General features: G+C 40.3%; 1 protein-coding gene across 1 annotated transcript in view; it reads right to left on the bottom strand.

Annotated features, from left to right (window-relative positions):
• Window positions 1-20,809, bottom strand: part of COP1 (COP1 E3 ubiquitin ligase) — a 129,995-nt gene that overhangs the window by 94,722 nt on the left and 14,464 nt on the right. The window contains exons 7-10 of the mRNA XM_035537932.1: window positions 12,070-12,129; window positions 10,142-10,218; window positions 5,038-5,095; window positions 843-957 (exon numbers count right to left, since the gene is read on the bottom strand). Of these exons, the coding sequence (XP_035393825.1) occupies window positions 843-957; window positions 5,038-5,095; window positions 10,142-10,218; window positions 12,070-12,129 (310 nt within the window). The remainder of the gene's footprint in view (window positions 1-842; window positions 958-5,037; window positions 5,096-10,141; window positions 10,219-12,069; window positions 12,130-20,809) is intronic.

Below are 20,809 nucleotides of genomic sequence, written 5' to 3'. Positions count from 1 at the left end.
CTCTTTGTATAAGCTGCAGCTCAGAGCCTGGTGCTGCAGATCTCTTGCCTGCCACAGCTCATTGCACACGACTTCCCCCCAAAGCTTGCTTCTTCCCCAGGGGAGCCAGAGAACAACCCTCCTCTCCCTCGAGAGGCATTCATTTGACCCATTCGTTTCTGGGGAGAATCTTCTTATGTAATTAAGAACCATCCATCCACTATGTAACAATTACTCTAGCTGCTGGCACACTGTTACTCAATTATGAATGAAGCAATGTAGGCAACTGTGAAAACAGCTAATTCTACAAAACAAGTATTAAATCTAAGGTGTGCCCCATGGGATAATGACACTACTGCACACTCAGCTTGTATACTTCAAGCCATTTGTTAACCAAGACTCACGATCTAGACAACATAAAGGATAACAAAGGATAACATGCAAGTGTCATATTGCCCATTAAACATGCAAGCATTTATCAGTTCGTTTTTACTTCTGCAGTATTTTGATAATAGCATTTTAACCACGCCTAGTAGAAAGGCTACCCAGCCACTGCTTTCAAGCATTCACATCTTCAGGACAAGCATCAGTGAAGTTGTTTATTATGCATTATGCCCTTCACAGTACAGCATTACAGCACAATATATACCTCCGTTCCCCTCCTAAATGATGAGATCATTTCATAACCTTAAAAACCTCGAAGATCAGTCAAAAAAACCTAGGTGGGATGATTTGAGTTATACACAAATACGTAGAGCAACATTCCCAGACAGGGAAAAGGTAAAGGCTGCTCTCTCTTTTCTGCAGAGTAGGACTGTAGAAGTTAACTAATGTCAGGAGCTGAACACTGAGCAAGAACTCACCTGAGACACGTGTCATCCTTGTGGAAAAATAGCACTGCTCTAGGTCCTCAAAGTGAGCCGTGAGCCGCTTCCGTCGTGAGGCTAGCGTGCTGTTATACCAGGGCTGCTTTTTGGTCTGAATGGAGGAGAGAACATTCTTCTTCAGAAAGGTAAAGCCAGGCCTGGTTGCTATTTCAATAGATTTTAATAAATTGCAAACAGTTTATAGATTTTATCTGGCTAGTTAAAAAGTTTACAGTGACAATAAAGATCTTATTACTATCAACAGTTATGCTTAGGGTCTCATATTGCCAAGTTACAGGGTGCAGACGAGCAGCTGCTTTTAGACAGTTCTTGTTTTCTGAATCTTTGCAAATTCAGCTTCATACACAGAACAGCAGCAACCCCTGGGGCTTCCAGTTCTCACACCACATGGACTGTGCAAGAAATACTTGCTAGAGCTCTGACAAACTGCCTGAAAAGAGGGGTTGTTTATTTTAAGGAGGTAGTTACTAAATTATTTCTTTTAAAGTAACTCAGTAACTATAAAAGTAAGCACATAAAGAAGCCGGAGTACACTAAGACACCATCAAGTTCAAACGTTAGTTGAAAAGAAGTCCTTGGAAATATTACAAAAATCATTTCCCGACCTACACAAGCAGCAGTAGTGAGAGACACAAGCAAGGGATTGAAACTGCATCAACAACCTCTCCCCCAAAAGGAACCAGAAAACAAAGTACTTGCTTTAATCACTAGCGAAAGGAACAAATTCCTCTATTACAGAAGAGGCATGAAGAGCACCTTGCTTTTAAGTTACATTTAAAGTCTACACATCACACTTGCTCAGAGCTAATGAGGAAACACTAAGAGATCCAAGAACCAACAAGCTCCATAAAGACTTCCCAGTGAGCACCCCTGAACACGCACAAGGTCTGTAGTGCCACTCCCCAGCACTAACAAAACCCATCCAGCACGCACCAGGAAGGACTTAACTCCCCCTCAGTCCATGCAGGAGGGCAGGCTGCGTGCATTACAACCATCCAGAAAGCTACCAAGAATTAACTAAGTTTAGAACCTAGTCTGAAGTTCTTACAGCTGTATGAACAGTATCCTAACTTTTAAGGAGGAAAGCAAACCCCAAGCCACAAAATCTCCAAGTGCCAGCTCCTGTGCGAGGCCCCTGGCTATGTGCTGGCATCGTGACTCACAACCAAACGCTGACTGCGCCTCTGCTCGACAGCTTCTTTCTTCTTGAAAATAGCTCCAATCTCAAAACACATCTCCAACGCTGGAAAGTACTCCTACCTCAACACCTTTTAACTGCAATTTTCTAAAGCTTCAACAGCTTTAAGAGAGATTTAATGGAACACTTTTACGGCCTCTCTCTTAATTTAGAGCACCAGCCTGCGAGGGCTCCAGCCTCTCTCAGCACACCAGAAGCGAGAAGGGCTCAAGACAACTCCAAGTACTGACGAGCAAGCACTTCAGTCTCGTTAAGACAAACTGCCTGCGACATGATGAGCGATATAACCCAAGCCTAAATCTGATCTGCTAGATGGGTCCGGTACACACCGAGGTGGCCCCCATGCTTTGGAGCAGCTTGCCTGCCATTTCACACACCTGCTTGGTCTCCAGAGGAAAATCCCCCTGGAGCAGGTCTCCAGTGATCCAGCTGTGCTGGGAACCCATCTGCATTAAGCCATCTTGACATGATGCTCAGCAGCTAAGGATTTTAAGCGACTCCTTTTTACCAAACCACGTGATGAGCTTCTAAGCAAAGAAGTCTGTTTCACAGCTACTTGTTAAGCAATGCCAGGAAACAGGAGTGAAGAAATAAGGGGAAATGAGTGAAAACTGCTCACTGTGTTATGGAAACTAAGAAACCTGTTATGGTTGTTCCAGCTGAGAACATTAGTTAAGATTACTCTTATCAAGAGTTATTCTTCTGCCTGAACTTCAGTAGGCACCCTAAAGAGTCCTCTTAAACAACAGGAAGAGCTTCACAGCTGTATACAAGCTCCTTATTGACAGCAAAAACAAGAGGTACTGCAACTAACTATTACCTGCAGGATTCCCCAGGACCTATGCGACTCATCCACTGTTTACTTCCAAAACTCAGCCTCTGGAAGAAAATTGTCCTGTAGCTCAGCGATATATAAATTCTTCTTTAAGAACACATTTGCAAGCAATGCCAAGAGTCATCATATCAGGAAAGCAAGTTATGCTGTCCATTCCAGCACAGCTCTGTACTGCAGCTGTGCTGAATCTAAGATTTTTGGCATGACTGACAGTTTAAAGTACACAACTGAATTTACATTCTTAGAACTGTTTTTACTGTAAATAACTTTTTGCTGTAAACTCTTGTTGAAATGAGACTACCTTTGAATGAAAGGCTTAACAGTTCTCTCTCAACTCCCCATCCAAACATACATTAAAGTTTGATTAGCAAATTTGCACTAGAGAATACAGGCTTTGCACTGTCAAGGACAAAAAAAATTGCATTTGAGGACAAAAAATTACTCTCACAAATAAGACTGTCACAGGAATAACTAGAAAAATCTAGGTTGTTTGTTCTGTGCAGTACAGCTATGCCATTCCTTTCCACTTCAAAGGAAAAATTAAAGCACCGAGGCAAGCAGTGTCAGCTATATCATATCACACACTATACCGTATCAGTCCTGAACATAAAACCCCCACCGAGAATTTACATGCCCTTTAGAGCATGGTGGAGCTGCAATCTTTCATTCAAGCAAAAACCTCACAGACCACAGTATCAGGAACTACGAACTTTCTTCCACAGGCTAATAGAAGAAAGTTTCTCATGACCAATTAGTTACACAGCTGCAAACAAAAACCTGCACACACACACGCGCGTGCGCCCTAAATTCAGGTCTATCAGTTACAGTTAAACAGGATCCAGCAGCACTTCCACCTGTTAATTTGCCAGTTGCTTCATATTTGTGTGCCCACCAACAGAGCACCAGAGACATGAGTTAGCATATAACCAACAACCGGCCTAAGAAAGAACTCCTCTCTATAATCAAACCCCTTTTGAAGCAGTGATCTGGATACCAGTGTGATCTTCACAGCCCAGCTGATCCGCTCCCAAGTGACAGCACTGCCATGGTTTTGGAGCTAAGCCACGCAGGTCGGACTGAGTTTGGAGGCCGCCTGCCAAACTGCTTCATTATGTACTCAACTTTTTGCCCTTTGCAATATGAAGTCTTAGTACAGTTTGTAAGGCCCTAACAATGACAAACTACAGGGCAACTGTATGTTTGGAGAACAACTGTTGCTGTTTTAGAAGTCAGAGTTGATCCAAAATTATTTAAGTCAATGCAAAGGGTGAGGAATTTACATCCCTTCTAAAATACTGCTGACTTGAAGAGATGGAGAGCAAAACATGTCCCCTCTGCCTCGGTAGAGTCAGCTTTGGGAATTAAGTCACATGTCTAAATAAACCACATTAATTTTCTTTGTCTGCATTATTATGAACATAACCATGAACAGTCATTTCTGAGGCTATAATCACAGAATGTCTTGGGTTGGAAGGGACCTCAAGGATCATCCAGTTCCAACCCCCTGCCATAGACAGGGACACCACCCACTAGATCAGGTTGCCCAGGGCCTCATCCAACCTGGTCTTGAATACCTCCAGGAATAGGACAGCCACAACTTCTCCGGGCAACCTGTTCTAGTGTCTCACCACCCTCTGAGTGAAGAATTTCCTCCTAACCTCAAATCTAAATCTCCCCTCTTTTAGTTTATAAACCATTCCCCCTTGTCATTATCTGATGGAGTAAAGAGTCGCTTTTTTTTTTTTAAATAAGTCCCCTTCAAGTACTGAAAAGTTGCAGTAAGGTCTCCCTGTAGCCTTCTCTTCTGTAGCATGAACAGCCCCAGATCTCTCAGCCTCTCTTTGTGGAGAGGTGCTCCAGCCCCTTGAGCATCTTTGTGCCCTCCTCTGGACCCGCTCTAACAACCCCACATCCTTCTGGTGCTGGGGGCCCCAGACCTGGGGACGCAGCACTGCAGGTGGGGCCTCACCAGGGCAGAGCAGAGGGGGATAATCCCCTCCAGTTTGCCCACATAACCAGTTAAAGCAAGAGGCCAGCTGACTGGCACCCTGAAACGTGTTATGTTTTTCTTAATCTTTCCCCAACCTCCACATCTGCTTTTCCTTTCCCCCTGTGCGCAGACACATGTATTACCTTACCTGAGAACTGCCACTGAAGCCTGGAGGCTGGCTGTACTCCGTGGAGTCAATAATACTACTGCAAAACCAAAAGAAATAGTCTGCTTAAATCACTGTACAATCATCCTTTATCATTTCCAACCCATTCTGCTCTCCCCCATCCCCTTACATCCTGTAGCACCACTTGCCTTTGAAATCCATCTTACAGACAGGGAACACAAGGTTGTTTTTTGTTTGGGGGGCTGGGAGGGGGAGGGTGGGTTGTTTTTTTTTTTTTTTTTAAACACAGGATGTCTACAACAGAATGTTGATCATCTCTGTATATACAAGAAATTTGTTTACTGTCACACACAATTAAGTGTAGCGCAATCTAATAATTTTTAATTAGAATGCGAAGTCATATCTTCTGTACAAAATATGCAGGATAAGGCATTCTGAAAACAACATGCCACCACTGGTTTTCACTTCCTTTGAAAAAAGAGAAGTTTAATGCTGTGACATTTGAAACAGCACCATGAACAAGAAGATAGAGGAACCAACTTCAGACAAGTGTTCCAGGCATTTCAGAATCAATACAGGATACCAGCAACGAAACAGAATTAAACCCAATACCGACAGCCAGGATTATTACTAGAAACCACTACCATGAATAATCAGTATTTATGACAGCATACCTTAAATCACTGTTTTCAAATACATATGCTAACTCCAGAAATTTAACTTCCAAAGAATGCAAAAGCATCTGATACAGTCAGAAAACAGGTGGTTCAGTATTCTTATACGTATGGGCAAAATATTTAGCCACCAAAATGCAACACCAGAGCCAGTTTAAAACTCTTATTCAAAAATTTAAAATGCAGGTTAACATAAAAGAACACCATTTTAATAGTTACAGAGAACACATTGCAAGTAATTACCATGGCTTGTTTCTGAAAATCTTTATTCTGTAACTCACTTCTGCTATGTCATTTGGTTTGGGCAGAAAAGACGCTATGGTCATTATTCTCAGTTTTACTTATAAGGTAACCCTGGGTTTAAGCACTGCTTGAGAAAGTTGAAGGTTTCTTTAAAAAGCTGCCAGAACATTCATATGTCCTGGTTTTGTAAGAGACAGTTGTACCTCTTGATGTTTATGTAATGGCTGCCAGAACTGATGCGTACACTTGATATCCTTGGTCATAAAAAAAGTGGTCTGGCTGAAATGCCAGTCAGGGTACTTGCAAGTCTAGAAGGATGAAATAGTGGTACCAGTGCTTAAATATTTCTCTGAATGTTTTAAAGCTCCCCTGGATGTAGAAGGAAGTAGAAACAGATGATGAGAGATGATTTTAAAGTATCGCTAGCGGCTAACTAGCAAGATGAGATTGATTGGAGTTCTGTTACAAGCAAGACAAAAGCTACAAACAAAGAAAATCTACGGGATAAAAATCATTATCTGCTGCTAGCTATTGCAGGGGAGAAAACAGCAAAGCTTTTTCAAGCACGGTCAGGGACAATGAACTTTAAATTAGAATGTGGCCACAAGAAATAATGAAACACGTACAGCAGATCCTGCCAGGAACAGCATGAGTAAGACACTTGGCTGGAAAGCAATGAAAAAGTACTCCACTCCGAGACAGGTATAGTGGCAATTAACAGCAAAACACAGAGACTTAGAGCGTCTAGTCTCGTTCTGCTGCAGGTTGTCTGGTGATGTAGAGCCTTCAAGAGTGCAGACGTCATTTCCCTAACCAGAATACAAATTCAAAGTCATTTCTGTGCAGTGCCTGTAGCGGAGTTAGCTGACATAAGCTTGTATGTTTTCCTTTTAAAAAACAGGAAGCAAATAATCAGAAAAATGCAAGTTTCCTCTAAACTCTTAAGAAGCTGCAGCAGCAGGCTCAGTTAAAAGATCCAGCTACACTAAAATGACACATTTTAAAACCTGGAACAAGAAGAACAGCAACACAGCAACCTGCGGTCTATAAACCACATTTGTTGGAGTCTTACGGGTACGAAGAGTAATTAGAACAAATGGAGAGGAAGGAGATCAGGATTTTGATAACTGAACCTGAGTTACCAGGCAACTAATTTTTAGATCAGAATCTTTCCTGAGAAATGCCTATTACAGTGATAGTTTGTTACTGCTATTACTGCCTGAATAGCTAGTCACAGAAGTTGCTTACTTGTGTATCTTGTTTGCACCATTTACTGATAGCAAAAATAGCACATGCGCCTGTTCAGAAAAACCCTACCCAGAACTATTTGTTCTTTTCCCTATTCTTCCCATCTTGTTCTCTATTAGTATACAAACCCAGCAATCTGCAATCCTGTAAACAAGTGCCATGCTATTACCCAATTGAGTATTTCATCATACCTGGAACAAGCATAAAGGGGAAAATGTTTGTTTCTTGAAGCAGAGAGTGTATTGAACGTGATAGCATTTGTTTTTTTGCTAAAGGACTTAAAAAGGAAGATGGGGGGAGGCACTGTAATTTCACATTTTCAAGATGTTTGGGATAGGAAAAAAGCTATTAAGGATGAAAAGAAACAGAATTAATGGAGCAAGCTTGTAATTCAGAGGAAGCAGATGAATAAGGGCAAGTCACCAGAGACCAGATAAAACTTTGAATTCCAGAGAACTATATTCTTGAGCTTTAAATTCAAAGGCTAAAGAGACTTTTTTTAAATCTCATCTTGGATCCAGAATGGCCTTGCGCTATTTATGACACAAAATAGTAAGTTTATACGGCTATTTAATTTCAGTGTGTTAAGCATGTTAACAAGTTATATTCTTTATTAAATACACATACTATTTTAATTCTGTTAGAAGTTTAAGGAGTCTCTGCAAGTTTAGTATTTTAACTGAAGTTAAATGAAAGAAATGAAGCTATCTCAAAAACATTTGTATTTCATTCTTACTGGTTCACAGCATCAAAATGCACTTTGAAGATTAAATACATCAGTTAACATAGAACTGGAAAAAACAGCAGATTAAAGCTCCGATCAGTTGTTCTGCACTATTCTTTCCAATGAGGAATAACAGTTAATTCATGAAATACTCTCCAGAACTTAAATTTAATGATGACTTAAATTTAATGATGAAAAGAAAATGAATTTCAAGGGGTAGAAATTTCTGGAATCAGAGGTTGGGTAATTTAAGCCAATTCAATTACTTGAAATATATAAAAAATACAACTTCTGAATAGAACAGGGATAGAAGCTGCAACAGCCAGGCAAAAAGTGATACCTGTTCAAACACCACCTTGACCTACTATTTTCTTTGACCACTCACAATTATGTCTTAATGCAGCAGTGTCATTAAGAAATAGAAAAGCAGGTCTTACACAGAGAGAAGGCAACCCCAAACACTACAGAAAAACCCTAAACACTTTGTTTTACCACACTCTTGGTACTGTTTTACAACAGAGGGGAAAACAACCCATAAAGGTTCAAGACCCAGCCAAGATGGAACTGGACAAGCGTAAGAAGATCTGGCAAGAAGACAAACCCATGGTCTCTGTACCTGCCATGGTCTGATCCACACCACCATCTCCCAGCAGACCTTAGCTGAAACTCCCTGAAATATTTGAGACATTATCTTACATCTTCAAAAGCAAGAACCGAGAATGACTGACCCTAGCACACAAAATAAGCAGGCATAAAGAAATGGTAAGAGCTCTCAGTAGACTGAAACCAGTGTAGGTCATACACAGCAGATTTGTAAACCCTTTCACAAAAACTCCTGGGCTTAAAATATTTTCTCAGGTGTCAACAGGTTTCAACAGAAAGTTCTTTGGGAGCTTGTTTGTTAACTTGCCCCAAGTAACACACGTCTACTCAAACACAATCTTCCTAGAAAAAAGGTTTCTAGGCCTGAAGCCATTCAACATACAAGTAACAAGTTCAGCCCAACCCATGCTGAAGTTTTCCCCAAGTAGCAGTAACATGAAACAAACCACAAGCAAAACTGTTTAATAGCCAATAACCAGAGAACTGGTAGAACCTGACAAGAATCTCATCAGCTTCACAAAACTGCTCCTTAGCAGAGCAGCAGTAACCCACATGAAGATGCACCTGCATCCAAAAACTGGGCAAGCAGCAAAGGGCAGAGTAACAAACACTGCTCCCATCCATCTTGGCCATATTCCTGTCCTTTCCCTCAGGGCCAACTAGAATTTCCTAGAAATGAGAGATAATTGTCTCTATGTCCAGAAACAGCATCTCAGTAAAAGCCCCAGCTACTACTGCGATGCTCCATAACAAAGCACTATATCGAAATGTCTCCAGGAGAGGAAACCTGATCGTTTTTCTCACTTCTGTACTACCAGGTTTAAAACTCCTAATTGCAGAAAAGGTACTGATAAAGTTTTATAAAAGTCAACCACAAAGAACTCTACTATTAGGAAAATACACTTGGGACAGGTAGGAGAGATGTTCATTTAATAACATAACTTGGCCCTGTAAAACCTGAACTTTCCTACAGCCAAAAAAATGGGGCTATAAAGAAGTAGAACACTACAAACCCTAGCACGTGCAACTTGGACATAAGAAGCATCTGCAATTTTGTCATCAAGAAACCAGACTATGCAATATTTCAGACAAAAATCCACATTGGAAGTATGTTATTAGAAATATATTTCATTAAATCAAATCAGACAGATTAAAATATGCATGCTCTTGATTCTGTTTAAATCTGATTCTGTGAGCCTACACCTTTAGCCACTCATGCTGAGTGGAAAAGCTATAGGACAACGTTATCATACAAGATTTAGACTTTTAATATGCGAAGCAAAACTGCATAATGTTCAGGAAAGGTAGCATGTATGTACGTTTCATACCATAGCAAACGGCTACAATTCAAGTTAACTAACCCATTCTACATTTAAAACCATCAGCTTTCCACAGTATCTGGGTAAGAGATGCTGTTTTTCATCCAACCGCAGTCTCAGATGGTGTTTGCTTTCTTTGCTTTCACTACTTTCTTCTACAAAAGTTTGTATCAATCAAAAACAGAACAGGTAAATACTGTACGGTACTCAAAGTCTAGTTTTACTTGTGTTTTGTGCATCGCATGGAAAAGACTAACAAGTAGAGTGCAATATGTACAGTCTCAAATCCGAGTTCTGAGTTGCAAGCTCCATACCTGTGCGAAGGTGAAGGAGCTTCGAACTGCGGCACTGTACTGTCCTCACTGACTGGGGAATACAAGCCACTCATTTCCTGAAACAGAAAGCCATGTTACAGCAAAACTGACAATACATGAATAGAAAGCATATTTCGATATATGGTATTTACAGAGGTGTCCCCCCCCCCCCCCCCAAGCAAATAACCAACTGTATCTGCATTTCTTCAGCTTCCACCTAGAAGTCCTTACACTTTTTTTTTTCCCCTTTCAGTTTTGCTCCAACTGTGTTTATGAAACTCCACAGCCAGTGATTCCTCCCCCCAAAAGAGCAGTTATGAAGCTTATACTCAAACAAAAAGAAAAAAATGATTCAGTTAACATCCAATGGCCTCTAACCCAGTACCTCCCTTAAATGTAGCAGAACAAGCAAGCTCTAACCACACTTTTGACATAGATGCAAGCTTTTATCTATAGCCTTCACAGCTATAAAGTCATGTTGGATGTGGGTCAGGGCAAGAACAGCCAAAAGAAGGCAAAGCAAAGGTGGTATTGTGCCCTAGACTTGAAAGAGGATATATCAACCTTCTGCAGGACAGGTACACAACAGAAACTTTGCACATGAACTTGGCTTTGTCACTTGAAGACTAAATCACTGCAGTGCACCCAGTAGGAGATTCTATCTTTAACCCCTTTGAGAAATGGAAGCTATGAAGGATGCTGCAGCTCATTAGTTATGGGGGCAAGGTGGTCCAGGACAACATTACTGGAGCTTTTTAAATTCCCGCTAGATGCCCATTAGTTGTTAGGTAGAAAGTAAGATATTTGTGACAAAAGACATCCCAGACTTTAGAGGTCAGTCCCAAGGTCACTGTCACGCACTGGATGCATACTCCAGCTGCAGTCCAGTGAAGGGCTTGATTAAAGAGCAGAAAAGCAGGTAGCTAGATATTCTTCAAGGGATCCAACAGCTTTGGGAATAGCTTCTCCTAAATCTAAAGGCCTATTTTACCGGTCTAACAAGCAAACGTATATTTATTTCCCAAGAATGGGAAGATTCAGGAAAGCCAGCTTGTTACCTACCAAGCTATAATTTGTGTAGCTATCATCTGAAGGGAAGTTCCTGCAGTTGTCACTTATTTATATTTTGATTATTCATCAGCATTTGTATGAATTGGAAATAAATGAAGAAATCTAATAGGCTTTTGGGCAGTGCATGGAAGCTGGCACTGAAGCAGCAGACATGCAAATTGATTTCCAAGAAGCTCTAAGGGAACTCTGTTCTTGAAAGGTGGCAGAATTTGATGCATTCCTGAAAGTTTCCTACTTCAAAAAACACTAAAATGATTAGAGGGAAGGACCAAACAGAAACCTAAACAACTAAATAAGTACAGAAAGATTAAGCTGATAGGTTTACAAATACTTAAAGAATAATTCTTAAAGTCTAAAGAGATCCCTACCAAAATTAGAATTACATCAGGAAGTAGCAGATTCTTTCTCCTTTGAAATGAGAGGAGCTGGTTGTGTTCCTACCCTGCCTCTGCATTACAGCTCTCTTGTGCACCCCAGTACATCTCCATTCTAAGACTGGCACACTTAAGATTTAAACATCCTGTGCAAACAGCCAGAATAGGGCAACAAACAAAAATCATAAGTTACGATCAATAAACCAGCTGTTGATTTCTGGCAATTATTCTAAAATACTTACTACTCGTACAAAGAAATTGAAAGATATGATTATATAAGAGCTAGGTTTCCATAAAGCATCCTCTTACCAACCTGCAGCTTGCACACATCAACTATATGAGCAAATTAAAGAAAGAGCATCATCTGTTCGTTTTCTCATTACTGAACCCAATACCATAAATTTAACACAGCAGCCCCACAGCAAGGCAGACAGCTTGAAGGAAATGAAAAATTGCCAGAGTTGGAACATTGGGGCACCTCACCTCTACTCGTTTAATATCTTCTTCCAGAACACTTAGCTCCTTCTGGATCTGCTCCAATTGCTGTGGATAAGAGAATGAGAGAAATCTAAATCAATCTGCACTGCATCACCACCATGATAAATAAAGATCTCTTTAGAGAGAAACCTTAACTATTTTAATTAACATACTACATGATTCAAAAGTCAATAGGCAGAAGTTCATATGCACAGATTAACATAAGCAAGCATGCAGACTACATTCAAGACAAAGTTTCTATCATGTAACAGTAAAAAAGAAACAAGAGCATGAGGTCCTTTGATTTTAATCACAAGGAGACCCACATTATGCAAAGTAACACTTCTGCAGTCCTCTGTGCAAGATATTTACCTTCCATGCAAGGTATTTACAACTAGTTTACAAGCACTGAACATGATCTGGGAAAACCACCATGAACAAGACAGCAATCATTTTACCCTTCAATATGAAATACTTTACTAGAAGTATTAAGAGTGTTTCTCTCGCTGGCAGTTAACCTGCCAATCAACAATTTAACATTACTGGCAAGATTTTCAGATAGGCAAAAAATACCTGTTATGACCAGGGAAAAATTTGCTCCTGGCACCAACCGTCACACGGTGTTTCTTTCAAGGTGAAGTACTTACCTCAGTTACATCACAGACAGTGGTCAACCTAACCAAGGGCCGTCTTTGAAAGGGTCAGACAGGAACTTCTTACACACACAGTCACCGTTCTCTTTCCCTTCTATGGATCACACTGGTTTGGGGGAATACTTTTCAGTCAATATCCTGGCTTCGTTCGTTTCTCATAACTGAGAGGCCACGGACTTGAAGATTACTGTTTATTCCGAGGCAAGAGCATCCTCTGCTTACCAGCTCAAATCCCCACCCTCCTTCAGCAAACCTCTCTCATCCAAACACCCGCACAGGCTATGCCCAGCCTTGCAAGACTCTAACAGATGCACTTCTCTAGGCGGGAGCTCCAAGTCCAGGCCTACCCAGACCAATCCCAGCTCCAGTGTAAGCCTGGTTCACCAAGACACACAGCCCTAATGAAGAAATTGAGAACTGGAAGCCCAGCTGACTTGCCTCAACTCACAATAAAAAGCTGCAGACAGCTAGCACTGTGGCATTTGACCAGAAGCTATTACTAAGTTGGCAAGTCCACTGAAAGCGCACTGAGCACAACACATTTTTTGAAGGCTTGACAAATTTTTTGCTTTCAGAATTTATAAGGCAACATCAAATAGTCCAAACCCAAAATTATTAGTATTGCATTACATAGTACTCTTAGTATGACATATTCCCAAGAACATTTGGCAGACTACTTCCAAAGACTTACTCCCTCAAGTGCTAAGGCCTGATTTTAAAATGACAGCCTTTTGTTTTTCAGCAAACAAACCCCATCGCTAACATTCCCACTGTTGATCAGCATTGTTAATACTCATGTGTAACCCACTACTCATGATACCCCACTATTTTAATTTACCTTTTCAACATTAAGAATGCTTCTGTCCTTGAAGACAGGAGAGGACTGCTGGGTCTATGTCTGTTTCTAAGATGGCCGATTTCTCCTTGGAACAACATGACATTGTACCTGTATCCTAGTCTTTCTACTCTGAAGTTTTCAGTTCATACTTAATTTTAGTCACAGACAGCACAAGTTTAATGGTTTAAACCTAGACTGCCACAGATAATTTACAAACCACTACACCATAACAGATAATTCCATTTTCACTTGCAAAACCTACAGCAAGAATAGCAGGTGGTGCTATAGCTCCAAGATTAGTGGTAAAGCTAAGTGACACTCGCACAGCATGGGTCCTGCCTGTACTCAGCTCTAGCAGTCAAATACCATTAGTCCCCCACTTTCATAAACTTCATTTAAAAATGAAGTTACAAAAACACACTGAGAAGTTCCAAAATTACAGCAAGGAAATCAGCTATTCTACAATGCACTGGCTCACAGCCAAACGAGAAGACTGAAAAATAACTGATGGTGGTTGTCACCACGTAAACAGGAGAACTTTTTATAGGCACCAGAGCAGAGGCATTTTATCAGCCAGCTTTTATTAAATATTGCAGAGAACCAAAAGTACCAGATTTAGAATTTACTGTTGCTAAAGCTTCCTTCTAGTTACACTGGGGCAATTTGAACCTATCAAGCTTCGCAGATAGCAGCAAGCCTAAAAATAAGGCAAGTGCATTGCATGGTTACCATAGGAAGAGACTTCTCACCCCCATCAGCAAATGAGTTACTAATGCCCACACTGAGACCTTTCTTCTGGTAGGTCACCTCAAGTGTTTCATGGTTTTGCTTTAGTCTGTCAAAGCCCTTAAATCTTAATCATTCCAATTAAACTCTGAAAAATGAGACTGATTTATAAATTGCCAGTCATTGAGGAACATTTAGGGAAAGCTAAATGAATTATAGTCCTTGTAATATATCCAGACTTATAGGCCCTTAATTTGATTTTCAATCTTGTTGGGCACAAAAAAAATCAAGGCAAGTCCTGTCCCAGTGACAAACAGAATCATGCCTGTCAAGCTCTAGATTAAGTCAGCATAACACCTAGAATGAATGCTTAAATAAATGCTAAAATAGAAGCACATAGTATAAACTCTCCCCAGACACAGATGCTTTCCCAGAACTGAAAGGGCCAATGTGGACAAGCAGAAGGCTTCACTTCAGTACTTATAACACACCTAGTTGTTTCCACATCACTGTGAATAAACTACAAGAAGTAGGTATATAATGTTCTGGTCCCAAATTACACAAATGCATGTGTACAAAAGGAAAAGGATGATCTCAAAATAGGTTGTTCTTATAACCTCTGGAAAACAAGTTTCAGAACATGCAAGTCATGAACTAATGGCCTGGAAAAATAGGATGTCAAAGAGCTGCATGTCAGTTACAAAAAACAAGCTAAAGGCACAACTCAGAGCTAGTCTCAGCTGAGCATAACTACAAGGACAGACAAGCTCACACAGTGAACTAGCTGCACAGTTCTACAGTGTGAGTACACAACTTGACTCCCACCCCACAACCACCAGTCATAAATGCTTCCAGTACAGGCAGAATACAGCCCCCTTCCAAGTGCAGACTCTTCAAAGGTTGCTGAAGAGTTAAAGAATAAAAGCATGACTACTGGCAACCTGCTTGCTCAAATAACCTAGCAGTAATAGGCAAAAAAAAGTGAAAGCAATGGCCAACGAAAGAAACTTAGGCTCAGCAGTTAGAAAAAAGGAGCTACCATAGTAGGGAACATAGGCTCTCGTAGCTTTCTTATTAGATAACCTTTCAGATCCAAACCGTTCAGACCACTAAGCAGTCCCCAAGAACCCTCTGGTTTGAGTCCGAAACGGTCTAGATACACATACAGAGATCCCTAAAGACAACTCTCAGCCCAGGACTACATGCAGTGACATCGTCTCAGCGCAGTTATGCGCAGATACAGCTCTCACCACCAAAACACTCGACTTTGTGTACAAGAATCTAGGTTGGGAATACTAACTTGGGTTTACACAGCACTAAAGGCCAGGACATGGTCAGAACAGGATTTCAGTCAGCTATCTGCCAACAAGCATAGCTGGGCACAGAGCTGTTTTCCATCCTCGTGCTTCCTGTTTTTCCTGGATTGAAGGCCCACGAGGCAGTGACTTCATTTGTTGTGTTTGTACAGCACAGACAAAAAAGGAGTCCTGATTGGGTCTCCTGGTCCAGTTTTAAGTACTTACTAAAAAAAAGCTGTCATTACATCGGAGTTGTTCACAGTAAACCTGGCATTTTTCTTAACTTTGTTCATTCACTGATGAATTCAGGATGCTACCATCTAGACCAGGGCTCAGCAGAATTTCCCAGTGCCAAGGAGATGGCCTGTAAAGAAACAGCCTAGAAAAATGCATGAGGGAAAGAGCCATACACCCTTCAGCAACTCTGTTTCAAACTCTAGAAAAGGCACAAAAGAATAGCAGAATTTATTTTCGATGGAAATACTGTGAAATCACTAATGCAACTCCCACCGAGCAGCTTTAATAGGATTTCTGGATTCATGTTTTTAGAAAAAAGTCACATTATATTCTGCCACACACCCTCGATGCTCTGATCTAAAAGTTTCACCATCCTATGTACAATAGATCAAGACAAAAAGAAACTTCATCCAACATTATCTCTTTCTACTTCTTGTCTTTCCATCAACTCATCTTCTAACAAAGTCAAGTATAAACTTCAGTATATTAACAGCTGAACCTCAGTTCAGACCCCCAGTTAGATCACTTTCTTACCATAAAACTCAATACCTCAACTGCAGCTCTTCAATGAATTAGATCAATTTCTCTGGAAACCAGCTGGAAGTCTCATCTGTCTCAGGGTTTTCCTTCCATTATTACTTCTAACAGAGCCTGTTATAACATACAGGGCAAGTACAGCAAGGAAGTAATCTTCAGAGTTGAAAGAGATTTTAGCCTTTTAAATTAACTGCAAATTTTGACATCAAATTCCATTTGCTGAAAGCTTAGATGTTATGAAGTCTTTGCACAAATGGAAAATGATGCAATGTCTTTTGGTATGAAGACATGAAGAATGCACGAGTCTCTGAATGTTGTTTTCGTTGGTCAAATGTGGAATCCAAGCCTTCTAGGCATATAGGCAGGCCATCCATAGCAGACTTGCCTGCAGGGAATATTTCTTCTGTGGTCAATACTTCCTCCAAATGGCACACGTTTCCTCTTGACTGGGGAAGAGAACAGAAGTCTGAAGACTGCATCCTTGTTGGATTAACGCACAAAATTCCTGCAAGCAGGAGGGTGGAGATGCATGGCTGACAAAAAGCATTTCATACTTTTAATTTCTGCCCAGCTCCCCACTATAAATCCTCCAGTTTGGGTTGCGGGAGCAAGGCTTTGAATGCTTACTAATACCGTCTGATGGAAGGGTATCACAAGAGAAGGACTGCTAGGGCAAGAAACAAAGCTATCTAAACATGTAGATTAATTCAGAATTTAATACATCCCAGCACAATGCCAGTTAGCTCTTAAGGTTAAGATGCCCCCCTCTTTCTTTGGAAAGACCTCTCCACTGAAGAAAGGACAATCAGCTAATATATACACTGATATTTTTATGGTAATCCATAGCCTGCTGCTCATACATTAACTGCATCCTTGGCTTATCACTGCAGTCAGAACTCATGCCTCTAATTGAGCAGCTTAGAAATGCAAATAGATTTAAAATCCCAGTTATTTAAGTGCAACCCATAGGAAAGAGTACTATAGCTATAAATTCACCTCAGGAGTCCTGGAATGTAATCAAGACTATATGACAACATAAGAGCATAACAGATTTCTTGTTCTGTCACCTCCTCTTGCTTATTCATTAGTTCATCCATGTGTGTATGCACAGAACAATAAGATCTGACAGGTGAGGTGATTAACAAGCTAATGACATCCCTGGAGAATTCATGCTTGTAACTCCCTGCAATTATACCACAAAAACTAATAACTCCTCTTATTTTTAGTATTTAACATGCTCACAATATGGAGTAAGTGGAGATGCTTGGGTAGATGTGTATCTGAGGCTGAAAAGGGTGATGATTCTGAAATGCTGAGCAGGCATTCAGCACAGAAAGCCTGAGAACACAGCAGGATTACTCTTCTGCCCCACGATACTTAAGAGCTGCAAACAGACCCCTTGCATTAGCACATACGAAAGAGGTCTTGTTTGTTAGACATGAGAGATGTAATGTGACATTATTAGAAACAAAAGGCCCATGAAACGTAAAGATGAAGTGACGGCCATCAAAAGAAGGATGAATGCATCTAGGGAATATCACCTGCACATTGCAGAACTTGATTTGTGATACCGATCATTAAGCTAAATATCCTCCTTCAGTAAGCAAGTGTTCTACTTCACGGAAATGCATAACAGACTCTCCATCAAGTAGCTGTGCTAAAAATGTTTTAGGACAAATTATACGTAACATATATGCATACATATGCATAGATATGCATGTGTGGTGGTATCTAGCTTTATGTGGTAAGATTAAAATCATGACAAGGCAATTAGTAAAGTCTCCTTAATGATGAATATAAAACTGAGCAGAATTCTGTATTACCTAGTATTATCAGCTCTTACAAAGCATTCAAGATGAAAACATGATCATTTAGAAGTATTTCAAGTTTAACTTTCATTAAGTATTTATGCAACACAACCAAGCTAACAGCATTAAAATTCTGGCATTAAAATACAAATTTAAAAACGTCACAGGTTGTTGCATTTGGTTTCCCTTCAAAATAATAAGAAACAAAGTCAAGTATTTTGTTATTAAACTTGACCTTCTAGAGTCCTTGGATCTTTGATTTCAACAGAAGAGAATGCTGGATGAAAGAAAATGGAAAGTGTGCATTCAATTAACTTTGCACACATATGGAAAGGCATGCAGCCACGCTATGTTTGCCTTTAAGACAACCAACTATTGTGGATGATCAATACATTCCTCCCCTCTAAAACGTATTTTGTTGAAAAAGTATTTAAGCTTTAGCCGTTTGTTTTCAATCTTTTACAAAGTCAGATTTTTTTTCCTATTAGTATTGCCAAGAATTTGTTTTTTACCACATTGCCATAGGTCAGAAAGAAAACAAAATATAAACTTAAAAGAAAAAGGACTTGCAAATACCTTTGTGCAAAATGCATGCAGTAAATTTCAACTTGAAAGATCAATGTTTTGGAAAGGTATGAACACATCAAAACAGGATTTCTAATGGAAACTTCTGCAGGTGCTGAACCTCACATTTATCTTCTAGAAAAATGATGAAAGCGTAAGGAAGAGGCATTTGTCAAAAGACTTTACTACAGCAATATTCTGAATTCTTAAGTATAAGTCCATAGAGTTTTCTTCTAGATATAAACACCCCTCCAATATGCTCAGAAGTCACCATTTCTGGAAGACAGGAGGGAAAAAACTTCTTAGTGAAGTAAGCAAGGAGGGTTACAGGTGGTTAATTTTATGCTCTGAACATGTTATGAAATAGTATGCAAGTACACTAACCCTAGAGTAATATCTGTATTAGCAAACACTGTACCTAGTCTCTACATAAGAAACTAGAGTCTGATAAGTAAAACCTGTTAATAAAATCATGCAATAAATAATATTCAAAGAAGCACACCAGAAAACAAAGTTAACAAGGATATTGTACATTTCTTTAAACATTTAAGACAGATTTGAAACAGGCACTCTCAACCTACACAAAAGCAACTTTCCTTTTTAAAAAATAAAACCAGAAAACCCATGGTACAGCTATAGCTTACTGAGTGAAATTGCAATTGCTCTGTGGTCTTTACTAGAACCAGGATTGAATCGGTAAAAAAACAAGTAGTGTTCCTTCACATTGCCTCCACAAAATAAAGCCTGCTGACATGACTCTTACCTATGGTGAACACATTGCAGAAGCACTCCAAGGTCCTTGCATGCTGAGTTCCATCTTTACTTCTTAAGAAGTCACCTTCTACAGCATCAAAAGAATACGTACATGTCCCCCATAACCTTCCTCTGCTTTACTTCATTAAGATCATCTAAAGCCCTCTTCTGAACTAGCACCTCAGGTTTCCACGGACATTTCCATGCAGGTTACACCCAGATATACCTTCACCACAGGCATAAGTCATGTCCTTCCCCAAACAGTAGTTCTTCTGTTATCCAAATAAAAAAAGTTTTTTTCCAGAAAGTAGTATGTGTAACAAACTCTGCTGCCTACAGGGAGGAGCTTAGGATTTACTATAGCAGAAGTACCAGCTGGATTGATTTAGTCTAGGGGTACAGCTGGAGTCTTGATCACTGAAGACAGGTTTTGATATCTTCCTAAAACCATCTTATTGACTGCTTCGTATTTTCCATGCTTCTGTCCATTGTTTCTTATCAAGCAAAGAGAAAGATTGCCAGTGCAAGTCTGACAAGGCTTCATTTCCTTTAAGATGAATGGCAAGGCTAGATGCTAACACTACGGCAAACTCTGAAGTGACAGGCCCACACAGAGGTCTTTTGAGATGTGACAGTCTGCATTTCATGTTGGGATACAAAGGGCAGGGGGGAGAGGAGGGTAAAAGAAATTACACCAGAAGAAGTCTTGACAACAGAGGGAACACAAGCAGGGACAAAGGATCTGAAATAGATCCTGTCCCAGTAGGCTTTAGGATGTTCCCAAGGCCACATTCTTAGCCTTAAAAATGATGGGGTCCCTGTCCATTACTACTAAAGCCAAGGGCACACACAGATGATAGAAAAGGTACCCCAGGTGCCGAACATCATAGTCAGTGGAAGAACACCACACATGTTAAATGTTAAAAAAAGTGAAGCTATGCCATTTCCCTTCATCCATCCCACTCAACACGTGACCTAAAGCAGGCATCAACAGCACTTCCTTCTGCAAGACTTGTTGCAACTCAGTTTCAGCTGCAGGAAAGCTAAGCCAAGCCATCATTGTTTTTTATTCTTGGTATTGCCCCAAACACCTTGCACTTGAACCATTACTAAAAAAAGAATGCCCCGGCTAAGCTGTGTATGAGCCTCCTGCTGCACCAGCTTCACAGTTCACCTCCCAGACAAACACGGTTCCTGTGAAACTTGGGAAATCTCCCAACAGTCCTTCAAGCTGCACCAAGTCTTCAGAGAAGGTATTTAATGAGTACACGTGGACAATGGCCAGAGTCTGCATTAGTTCTGCTACAAAGATGAGTCAAGTTTCTTAAATTC

The sequence above is a fragment of the Cygnus atratus genome, chromosome 8 (assembly GCF_013377495.2).
Source record: "Cygnus atratus isolate AKBS03 ecotype Queensland, Australia chromosome 8, CAtr_DNAZoo_HiC_assembly, whole genome shotgun sequence".
NCBI classification, from domain to species: domain Eukaryota; kingdom Metazoa; phylum Chordata; class Aves; order Anseriformes; family Anatidae; genus Cygnus; species Cygnus atratus.
Note: the sequence above shows the minus strand (reverse complement) of the source record. Positions and strands in the feature narration are given on the sequence as shown.